Below are 12522 nucleotides of genomic sequence, written 5' to 3' on the forward strand. Positions count from 1 at the left end.
GCTCCTTGTCCCTTGAGTGCTTTTCCTTTCCTCCCCACTTAAAACGTGGTTACAAAGCATGGATCCACATGGATCCTCAGGATTTTTGCATTGGGCTACCCCAAACTCACCGTCAGATCACATGTCTGTGGCCACAGCATGAACCACAAAAATCATACATCCACTGTTTCGTTTAGAATATTTTTTTTCTTGTTTTCCTCCTCTAAAAACTACGTGCATGTTATGGTCAGGTGCGTGTTATAGAGCGAAAAATACGGTAATTTTCTAAGTTTAATGAGAAATAAAACTACAACTCTGGTGCCATGTGATTCTAAAGAGCTCAGGATATTTTGTGATTACATGACAAAAAGACAAAGTGCTTATTGTAAGGAAAATATAACAGAACAATAAGGGCTAAAGATATAGCTGAGAGTTTTAATTGGGGAGTTTATTTTTCAGGATTTCAAAGGTGTGTGTTTAAAAATCTGAACCTAAAACAGCTGAAATGTCCAAACTAGATCAAGATAGCATACACATGTTGGGTGTTCTTAAAAGGGGGAAAGAAAAGGAGTATATAAGAAATTAGGATTGAAAATTCTGGTTGGACTCTGGGAAACCAAAATGTTGCAAATAATTCAGTACCCTTATTTTAATTGTGGTTGCAAGAAACTAATAAGAAAACCACCAGCCTTAAAAAATATTAAAAACTTTGGTTAATATGATAAAGTTCCTTGGAAGAGATGCTAAAACAAACAAAAATTGTTTTGAATGAAAGATTGTAGTTTGGCTTCAGACACTAAAATGCTATAAACTGATAAGCACACAAGACAAAGTAGTTTTCAAAAAAGAAGAAACTGAAGAATAGAATATCAGTTTGAATACGAGGAATGTCAGTCAAGAAAAACTAATAACATTGGGAGTAAAGTTGCAAATAAAAATAATGCAAGTTTACATTAATTGTGAAAAATCACAGGCTTCATAAAATGAAACAAATATTGCTATTATGTTGCGAGAATGTGTGTGCATCATTCACTATTTCAGTTGAAAAGTCCATCCTACTTTATTAGTAACTTTCCTGTTGAAATCCTCCCCCCTGATATTTCAGCAGTTACAATTTTCAGCTGAAAGAGTATCAAATAATTCATTTGCAATTAGGTTTGCCGGCTTTAAAAACAAAAACAAAAGCAGCAAATTGGATAGTATATGTTGGAAAAGTTGAAACCTAACACTTTCAGTTATACTTTTAAACTTTTACATGATGCAGGAAAGCAAAAATTTATTTCGGTTAGAATTGGATAATGGGAATTTATCTACGAGCCACTCAGTCCCATACAACACAATTTGTTGTCATTTCAAAATGCATGAAGGAAGGAGCAAAGACATTAAAAAACGTGCAGAGAGCAGTGACTGGAAATTAGAGGAAGTCATGCAAAACTTACTATTTCCACTAGAATTCCTTATAATTTAAGCAACTATACAATATTCCAAGAAAACCAGCCTTCCCAGTGCTGCAAGCTCCACAAATTGTAACAAAATTCAGACTTTAGTTCATTCAATGTGAAGCTATTAATACAAGTCTCAACTACATTCTCAGTTAGTTGGCCGGCTGCAGAAATGTTTTTTTAAAGTTAGGAGATAATGGGAAAGAGAGTATCAGCAACAGACATGAGATATGTCGGTTGTGTGGAACACAGGTAGAAGTTAAGAACGCAGGTTCTTAGATTTTGAAACTTATAATAGAAGTGATAGTGCTGTGAATGAACATTTGAAGCTGGGATACATTTGGTACTGCACTAAGCATATTTTCAAAAAGAAAAAAGTTACCATCTTTTAAAAAGCTGATATCTTTTGCCAGACTCCTCAGAACTGTTTTTTATAGATAGAATGTGGTCAAAGGTTTGTTCAGCAACACCTCCCCCTCTTCAATTCTGTCATTAAATCAATACATTAAATGGAATTTTTTCTACTTTTTCTTTAGGATAGACTACAATAAGCTGGAGGAATCACATCCGCTAAGTCAACAGTGAGATGTTTTCAGCTTTGCCCTTTATACAACAGAATGACCTGCTACATATCTAGTAATGGTGAGATAGCCATTTGTTTTGTATGTTATATAGCTGGCTTTTTGGCTCTCTTGTAATAGGTAAACTAGATATGTTTACCTATTGGTCTCCCTAACTCTTTAAAATCAACATTGCAAAATAAGTTAGGGTACACTTAACAGGGAGTCAAACTCAGAATCAAGTAATTGAAACATCACCCTTGCAATTCCTTCCCTCATTTATGATCATGGCCTAATTTGCTGAAACAAGAGATCCAACTTTAATCTGCCTGAGTTTGTTTCACTATCAATAAAATGATGGGATAAATAATTAACTAAGTTATGTAGCCATAGTGAAATCATTTCAGTAAGTTTGTTATGAACCACTTCATAAACATAAATTGTTCTTGCTACTAATCTTTATGCATATTGTAAAGTATCTTAGTTTTATGAGGTAAATAATGGAAGAAAAGACTAAAAATGAGATCCAGACTCCCTCAATCTATCTAGAGGCTGAGATTGAGTATTCTGATGAAAATAGAAAGGAATACATTTACAAAATGTGGGTATGTGAGCTTGAATAAGGGCATGTTTGAGCCACTCAGAGCATTTTTCACTTCCTCACATTTTTACTTAGATTTTTGGAAGAGTAAGCAGTAAAGAAGCAAAAAGAGGAATGGCAAACAATCAGCAGATGAGCACGATTGCATAAACACAGCAATGCTGATGTGTAATCAGATTCCGAGGGCAGCACAAGTTATATGTAAGCTAGTGGTCAAGCGGACAAGGCAGGAGGGAAAAGACAAAACAGGCAACAAGTTGATAGAGCAGTATCAATCAATCAGCAGGTGCACAAAGCATCAGAACAGCAGTTCCATGAAGTCAGCAGATGCACACAGCAGCAAGGGAGCAATGCTAGCCAGTGAAAAGAGAGAAGTTCAGTTGGAGGTACTGCCTATAAGCAGTCATATACAAATGGCAGCAAGGATACATGGGCAGTACCTTGGGCAGTCTTATGCCACGCAGTCAGTGGTGAAGAGGACCATTCCAGGAAATCAAGCAGCAAAATAGTATATTGCAATGCCAGGCAGCCAGCAAGTAGACAAAGCAGAAAGAAAGCAATGAGCGCCATATCATTTTTTAAAAGCAGAGTTTGAAGAGGGCTGTGCCCATGAATAATCAGATAAAGCTGCTGGCAAGGAGGAAAGAGAAGCTCTTGAACAGATTGCCAGGGCAGTGAGATGACATTATTCTTTCGGAACTAAGAATATTTTAAGTGAAAGAACCCCAGAATCTGGATGCTCATCTTCCAGTAACAGCATTAGATCAACATAGTGTATTGTGAAAATCCACAAGAGTACAGCACACAAATGGAAATGAGGCTGAGCCCTAGTGCCTGAGGGAGGCCTGGGGACCCTCCTATAAATGAAATTAAAGAATGAGAATCCACAAGGAAATTAAAGAAATGGGAACGCGTCTAAAATTGTTTCTAATAAATGATTTCAAAATAAAACAAACCAAAATACTAGCAAAGAGCTGGATTAGAAATGATTGGCTGGGATTGAAGATGTTGCTTACCCCTCTCTGGAGCCCACAAAATGGGAATGTTGGGAATTTCTGCAGCAGAAAAACAGAAGAGAAAAAGGGATTTCTGACTCCCAGGTTCAAGGAAAAGCAGGTCAATTTAGGGATGGTGACGTGCTTAGAGCACAACAAGAACTGGACAGAACCTTTGCCCATTCCCAGATGCAAACGTTTTCTGAGATTTGAGAAAGGTTTGAAAATCCCACAGCATTTTAATATCACAATCTCCCACCTCTATTCACAAAAACAACAACATCACTTACCTGCAGTTAGTTTTCTTCGAAGAGTTTGACGACATAGAGCCTACATATAGCGTGAGGGCATCTCGCTTGGGAACAGGTACAGGCACACACACAAAAAATCAAAAAACCTTTCAAAATGAATTGATTTTAAGAAAGAAGAACTGTGCAGATGGTAGCAAGTGGCAAAATGATCTCATTAAGTGGATCAGCACTTTCTTCTAAATTCAAATTTACCTTTTATTTCTTGAAATATTTATCTGTGTTTGGGGCTCAGAGTGGGATTTAGGTGGACAATAGTTTCCTAAAAAAATTAGTTACACCAGGGAGCTTTCGTTCCTTCATTAAGTGGTCACCCACAAAGAGCCACACATACGGTTGAGCAAAGTCATGCTCAGAAATCAGAAATGGACACAAGGACCCTTAAATCTGGTTATATGTATATTATTAGTGAATGTTCTCATAAAACCATCAATTCAATGGTGTTCATTATGTGGAAAATTGAAGGATAAAGATTGTGTTATATCATATATTAATTTATATCACGCTAGTATGATCCATTCTTCCTACATTTTGTTCTGGAAAGGCAGTATGATTATGAATCAATGAGACCGTTTCAGCTACATGCCTGGCAAAACTACTCTTTAGGTGATAACTTTAGTTGGTGTGTCTGCTGGGAGTTAACGTCTCTTTCTTTCTCAAAATACAATGTATAAATCTGCAATATTACACAGAGTGCATGAGACATATGTTGGCAGAAATGTAGTTTAAGTTTATTTTATGTAATTAAGAGATACAAAAAAAATAGATCAACATACTTTCATGAAAGTATTCATTAGACAAAACTGTGCAAACAGACACACCAATGTGAAATAGGAAATAAATAAATAAGTGATGGTAGTGCTATCACATTTAGTCCAGTATGGCAAGGAAACACAGCTGGAAAGGTAACATGCACTGTACTTTATACAAAAAACCAAAGTTGTGTGCCCATTGGGTACATATTCAGGTGAAGTAGTAGACTACTTAGGAATTTTTATGTAAGAACATGAATATTTTGTAAGATAAGAATCATGTTTGCCATATCCTGTTTGCCATACAATAATATAGCACTGGTTCATAAGTGGAATAATTCATCAGTTACTTTACATTTAAGACAGGGATCCTCTCTCAGAATACTTCTTCACAGAAGTACTGCAGAAGCTAATTAAAATATATATTTCAATGCAGTTAGTGATGGAGACTCCAGGAGATAAGTCTGTCTTGAACCCAAGAATAAGATTTATGACTAAAAACAAAATAAGAGCAAGTATGGATTTAAGTGTTGAAAGGATATTTTTAGAAAGTGTATGCAGACATTAATAAATGTAGTGACAGTAAGAGGATGAATGGATCCCATAACTCTGATTTAACAAAAGATGGCACATTTGCTGTACCTCATATTGTGACCTAAATTAAAGTCGCTTAGAAAGGAAAACTAGCATAAACAGAAAGCCCACAGGAGAACAGAAATGTAACTAACAGACTATCATACCAAAAGCTAATTCTCTCATTGAGCATCAACTCATGAATCACAGTCACTGTTCTAGATGCTATACTAGTATGTATCAATTTGCCTAAAAATATGACATATAAAAGTAGCAGCTTTCGTAGCATAAGGCACATAAATGTTATTAAAGTCACTAGATTTTTTTTGAAATAAATGAATTTAGGATTCAGGTTCTAATCATTCATATTCCACTAATAAAATGAACCAAGCTTACGTCCAACTAAGCATATGTTTCTTTAAAATGTATCCTCCTTTGCCTCCTTCTCCTCATTGATTTGTTAATCAGCTTCTAAGCAACCCTCTCAAGGCATTTTACACCTAAGAGTATTGAAAACAGTTAAAAACACAAAAACGGCAAATATGTTTAAAATGAGATTAAAATGCTAACATAGCAGACGCTCATGGTAAAGACCCATTTTTAAAGCTGGGAAGGCCTGCCAGAACAAAAATGCCACTAATGGTTTCAAAAAACTGCAGATAGTGGGCCCTGTTGTATCTCAACAGTAATGCTATTTTACACAATGGAGAGGCCACACTACAAGCCCTGCTCCAAGTTACTGCAGAACAGGCTTCTGAGATCTTTGGAATTTGCAGGAAAATAGTTCCACACACCACAGAAATCTGCTTGATCTACTAATGCGCAACAAGTATCAGAAATATGTGATATACCCATCCTGAAGGAATGTTAGAATTTTTCCAGTATTATTCTGTTGCTGCAATGCAGGATTAACAAGGGAGAGATGGGTGAAAAAATATTCTGAATATAGACATGAATATCACAGCTGTGCTATAAGACTGCATGATGATATGATAGAACAAGCTGTATTTCCTCTGATCCGGCCAATTATAATGTGGTGCTGTCACATTTCAAAAATCAGTAAATACTATTAAATGTGGGGTGGGATTCAATTAATGAGTCCCATCAGAGTATGTGCACAAGCACAACAGAAATTTAATAAATAAAATACAATACTGTGGGAAGTATTGTTTTTGTTTGTTACTATGCTGTCTATACTATACTATCTGAATTTTGTGTTTCTATATTGTAAACTGCCCTGTGATCCTCAGAAGAAGTGCAGCATAGAAATTTAATAAAATAAATCATTAAATTTCAGTTCAGTTCAGGGGAATGCTTGCCTAAACAGGTGTCTTCATGAGCCGGAGAACTGCCATCACTCATTGGGCCTCTTGTATTTTAGCAGTGAGGGCTTTCCACAACACTAGTGCCACCAGTGAAAAGCCTGGCTTCTGTGTTACCACAAGATGGTAACCATTAGGCTGTGGCAAAACTAACTGGGTACCCTATCAAGCAGTGAAGAGGAAGATCGTTTTTCAGGTAACATAGTCCAGTGTTTTTTAGGACATTGCATGCAAGTAGCAGAACCTTAAGACTGGCTTGGTGGCTAATAGGGGAGGCACTAGTGTGATAAGGAGCACCACCTACCACACGGGCTGCAATATTCTGTGCCAGCTGCATCGGGGGAGACCCATATAGAGTACATCACAGTAATCCAGACACGAGGTTATCAATGCATGTGTCACAGTGGCCAACTTAGCACTGTCCAATAAAGGGCACAGTTGACATACCAGCTGAAGCTGATGATAGGTGCTCTTTGTCACAGAAGCCAGCTGGGCCTCAATGGACAACGATGGCTCCAAGAGTTCCCCTAAACTGCATACCTGTGCTTTCAGAGGGAGTACAACCCCATCTAGAACAGGCAGACTCAGCAGTGATCAAATCTGGGAACCTCTTACCCAGAGTGTCTTTGTCTTAACAGGATTCAGTACTCAGTAACCCTATATCCTTCTAGGTTGGAGTGAAGAACACAAAACACATTAGCCTGCTTGTGGAAATGATGACCATCAGGAAAGCTATTGTGAATATGAGTAGCCGCAGATTCCAAGTAGTTTCACAAAGCTTTTGTAAGGTACACGCAGGTCTCGCTTCCTGAACACAATCTGTTCCTTGGAAACTGTTCGTTAGGCAAGAGTTTGCATAATGGGTTGTCAATTTCCATTGATCCCTATGGGAAAATTTCTAATACATTTATGGCCATGGAGTTTTGACCCCCAAAAGTAAAACAACAGAAGAAATGTTCTCTGATTTGTCTGATTGCTCCCCCACTCTTCTTCTGTTCACATGCTTCAAAAGCAAAATTTTCAATATACCAATTAAAAACCAGATCTCAATGCACAAATCCTTCCATCTGTAAAATCCAATATCTAGGGCAATATTTTCAGGTAGTGCTAAAAGCTAACTAAATGATGGTACAAGCTCAAGAGAAGGATGTTCTGCAACTGGGGTACTGCCACCGAGATGGTCCTTTCAGGGTCCTGGTATCCTGGTCCTGATGCTGGTATAATTAAAAGGACCTCCCCAGTAGATCTAAGCTCATGGGCAGGACAGTCACACCTTCAGACAGCTTGGTGATATAACTTGTAGGGTATTAAATGTTGGAGTCAGCCCTGTAAATTTGGCTCAGTAGCAAGCAGGCAGCCAGTGCAGACCTTTAAGGACTGGTGCAACATGGTATTGCACAGTCAATTGCTGGCGGTATCAGAAGCCATTGAAAAAATGTGAGGAATTAGCTGTGTTGCCCCCTTCCTGACACAAGTTATGAATCAGAGCAACCAAAGTCATGTTGGTGCCTAAAATGGTCTAGATAAAATCTTTCCCCATTCTCTCAAGTACCTTGTCTGAAAATGGGTATTTGTGACCAGGTGATAGTTGTTATGCACGTCTGGGTTCAGAGAGGGCTTACTGAGGAGGAGTCCAATGGTTTAAAGCTATAATACTTTCCCTGGAATTGTCCCCAGAAGATATTGTCCATCTGCACAATACAGCCCCCTGCCCCTAGGATATTGTTATGTGCTTCCACCATTTTTTAATAAAAAAGATAAGATCAGGAAGGTTTTGATGACTGTTGAAAGACCAATAATCCTGTCATGGTCTTGCAGGATTTACCATTGGACACTGAAACAACGAAGGGAACTTCGCCCCATAACACTCAAATGGCAAGGGGCAGGAATAAGATGCTATTGGGCGTTTCCTTTTAGTTTAGTAGTCACCAAAGGAAACACATCACTCTCAGCCACCAGCCTCAAAGAAACCGCAGAACTATTAACAACTCTAGAACAGGAATGTCCACCTGAGGTTATTGATTTTTTGGAGAGCAAGATAGTGTGCCCATTGGAGAAGATGATCCAGCTCAGGAGCCCATGCGAGAGCTAAGGAAAGCCATCAACAATCAAAAAGAAGAACGGGACAAGGAACAAGCAGCACTGCACATATTTCAGAAAGTTTACTATATTCTCAAATGCCCAGAAAATGAACAGGAACTAAGGCAGAACTAATACAAGGCTAGAATTCTGTTTCAAAGAGAAAAGGACTCCTTTTCTACAGAAGCAAAAGCAATAGGACTGGACGATATGAAAATACCTTGGATTTTGGGCATGAGGTTTAAAATAAAATGTCTACTTTAATGTACCCTATCATTTAAAATAAGCTTGTTTTTTATGCTTATGGTTTACTCTATACCCACAGTGGTACTGGAGTGCCCTCTACTGTTGAAAGAGGACACACACCTTGATGTATGTTTTAAAGGTTTTAGGTTAAAATTAAAAGGTTTTTCCCCAAAGTTGTGATATAAGTAGATTTATTATAAAAATAACTGAACTGCCTAATAGGAGCAAAAATGTGGAAGGTTTAGACTGGTGAAAGGCACTATTGATTATTTGCTAAAATGAGAACAAGTATTAATGTAGCTACTTTAAAAGTGAAGTAGTTGGGAGATCCAATAAAATGGGCCAGAATGGCAACTTATTTGTTCAAATGGATCCACCTACAGCCATTTTGCAATAAATCCATAAAATAGATGAAAAAATGCAGTGCTTATACAGTCATAGGTCAGCCAAAGGTTCATAGTGAACAGCTCCAATAAATTAATACATTCATGATTTAATTGGAAAATATTTTGAAATTACATCTGCTACAATTAGGATAAATAATACAGATTCACAAAAATGTCCACTCAGATGCAGGACAAAACAACATTGTCAATTATAACCTTTATTATTTGCTCTAATTATGTTTTTGTTGTTTTTGTTTAGTCTTTTAGTTGTGTCCGACTCTTCGTGACCCCATGGACCAGAGCACACCAGGCACTCCTGTCTTCCACTGCCTCCCGCAGTTTGGTCAAAGCTCTAATTATAGAACCCCTGAAATTATGCCAATTCTGGCAGGAAAGGGTGTAACTATCAATGGAAGGGAATACATTTTGGGACGATATTGTTTCGTGTACACCAGGCCCAGTTGATGCTGGAAGGTTATTGAGTATAGACAGCTGTGGAGGAAGCCGCTGGGGTGCCTGGGACGGCGTGCCCAGGCACGGGGCGAGCTGGCCATAGGGGTGGGGCGCACTGCGGGGCCTCCAGAGTCTGCCTGCCTCCTCCCACTCAGCTGTCCTACAGCTGGGGGGAGGCAGCGGGCTGACCGTTTGGGGCAGCGTGGAGCCTGCATGCGCCCAAGCCACAGCATCTCTCCCAGGAGAGATGAGTGGCTAGGGTGCACTGCAGGCCCTGCGGTGAGTGCCGCCTGGCATTTTGTCACCCCCCTCAGTGGTGACACCCGGGGCAAACCACACCCACCGCACCCCCTTCCTCCACCCCTGAGTATAGAACTGGATACCTTTTTTAATGTCTCTGGACTTAAGGTAATTTTTCAAAAATTGGCAGTAATGTTCTTTCAAACTCCCCGGCAACTTGAAGAAACCTTCTCCAAAATATTACAAAAAATTAGAAAAAGCTTCAGATACTTGGGTTACCCATTCAGGTTACCCATAATTGAAACAAATTATAGCAAAGTATGGAAAACAATAAATATGGATATACAATGTTGGAGTAACATGAAATTTTCTATTATGCATCAACTGGCTGCAACTAAAAACGATGCTTGTTCCAAAATTACTCTTTTTATTTTAAACATTACTAGTTTGGATCCCACCAGCCCACATGTCCAAATGGCAAAAAGCAAAACATATTCCTATTTCAATCAGGCAGACCATGCATTTAAAATACCTTTGCTGTACCCTCAACCAACTGTTGGAGGATGAGGACTCCTAAATCTAAACAGCTATTACCACACATGTCAACTTAGCAACATGACAGACCTAATGTCTGGCAATAAGGGAACTCAATGGAACACATTAGAGAACACTGGCTTAGTAATCCATTCACACTTACAACTTTCAAAAGTTGGACAAAATGGGCAAAGGTTTTGATTCCAGGCCTCTCACCCATTATTCCATTACTGTTCTACACAGTTTAAAAAAAAAAAAAAACATCCCCCCCCAAAAAAACCCCACACCAAAGAGCCTATAACAGAGATTTGTGGAATGAAAATCAATTCTATTATTTGAAAGATTTTTACATAGATGGAACCGCTTACCATTAATGTTGCGGTGTTTCCCAGCACATACACCAGGTGAAGGCAGGGTACAGAAGGTGAACATAACCCACCACACCAGCCCAGCCCAGCCCTTGTTGCCGATGCAGCCAGGCATGGCTCTTGGTGGGTGAGTCTCCCCGATGCTGGACAGTCGGCCATTCAGCGAGGGGGCTGGGGCGTGACAGTGAGGCCAGGCCAGGCTCTGGGGCCCACAGACCCCCAGCAGCAGGCAGGGTGGGATGAGGATGTCTGTGTGGGAGTGCCTGGCTCACACTCTCTAAAAATCATGTGCCCAGGGCTACAGCCCCCCTGGGCCCCCCATGCTAGGCCCCTGCATTAATGAGATGCAAATTCATTTGGGAAATGTTCAGATATCATGGCTATTAGGCTACCAGTTAAGGTCCTTTTAAACAAATTGTCAGGTTAAAAATGAAGCCATAAGACAATCAACAAAATATGAAAAAAATAATAGTGGAAGAAGGGCTAATGTCTTATTTGTTTAAATCTATTATAGACCTTCAATTTTGCTTGCAGCAAAATTTGCGGCAAAATTTGAGAAGGTGGTGGGAACTAAATTGGAATTTAGAAATTGTAAAAGAGGCATGGAAAACACTGTGGACAAAAGTGTCGTACAAATCCCTATTGGCAACCACCTGAGAAAGAGTTTTAAAAATTGTGTATTGGCTGGTTTTTAAGACCTAGGTGCCTAGTTTATATAAAACCAAACAGTTCTCCGCTGTGTTAGGGAGGATGTCCCACTATAGGGACATATTAATGCATGTGGTGGGAGTATCCAAAAATTGAAAAGATCTGGAAAAATATATTTACAGCAATAACTTTGATAACAAGGCAGACAGTCCCCATGACCCCAGGACTCTCTCTACTTAACGTGTATAGTCATGATGTGTTGTAAATTAAAAACAAAGAGCTCATAACACATATATTAACCACTACAATAACAACTATTGCTAGAACATAGAAATCATTGCAATTATTAACTGTGGACCAATGAAATAAAACTAACATAAAAAAATAAAAGTAGTGAGAGGCCAAAAGAAACACGACAATTTTTACATAGTCTGGTGTGACTTTATTGATTACACAAATAATGAGGCATATGGTAGAACAGTACCCATAGCTTACAGCACAGTCTGGTGTGCATGAAGTACATATTTTATTTTATTTTCCCTCCCTCCTCCCTCCCCCTTCTTATAAATTCTTATAAATTCTAACTGTTATTGATACAAAATACCTTTTTACTTATGGTCAGTAATCTAAGCAATACACATTACTATACATCATTTCACATATGTAATAATTTTGGTATATACACTTTGACCCAACTTTGTCAATATATTCAGAAATGTTGATCTGAGTGTTTTTTAAATTGTAGTTTAAATTTTTTAACTTGGTTAAAATTGTAGTTTTATTTTTTAATTTGAATGTTATGTAATTGCTGCATGTCATATGCTCTAATGGAAACAAAGATATATAGTGGTACCTCGGGTTAAGTACTTAATTCGTTCCGGAGGTCCGTTCTTAACCTGAAACTGTTCTTAACCTGAAGCACCACTTTAGCTAATGGGGCCTCCCGCTGCCACCGGAGCACAATTTTTGTTCTCATCCTGAAGCAAAGTTCTTAACCCGAGGTACTATTTCTGGATTAGCGGAGTCTGTAACCTGA

General features: G+C 38.6%; 1 protein-coding gene across 20 annotated transcripts in view; it reads right to left on the reverse strand.

Moving 5' to 3' along the window:
• GPHN (gephyrin) overlaps nucleotides 1-12522 on the reverse strand; it is a 234953-nt gene that overhangs the window by 134363 nt on the left and 88068 nt on the right. For 12 of the 20 annotated variants that reach the window (XM_053385637.1, XM_053385629.1, XM_053385600.1 and 9 more), the window contains exon 5: nucleotides 3599-3637. The exons of the other annotated variants lie outside the window; for them this stretch is intronic. In XM_053385637.1, the coding sequence (XP_053241612.1) occupies nucleotides 3599-3637 (39 nt within the window). The remainder of the gene's footprint in view (nucleotides 1-3598; nucleotides 3638-12522) is intronic. 20 annotated transcript variants of the gene reach the window in all.

The sequence above is a fragment of the Podarcis raffonei genome, chromosome 1 (assembly GCF_027172205.1).
Source record: "Podarcis raffonei isolate rPodRaf1 chromosome 1, rPodRaf1.pri, whole genome shotgun sequence".
Lineage (NCBI taxonomy): Eukaryota > Metazoa > Chordata > Lepidosauria > Squamata > Lacertidae > Podarcis > Podarcis raffonei.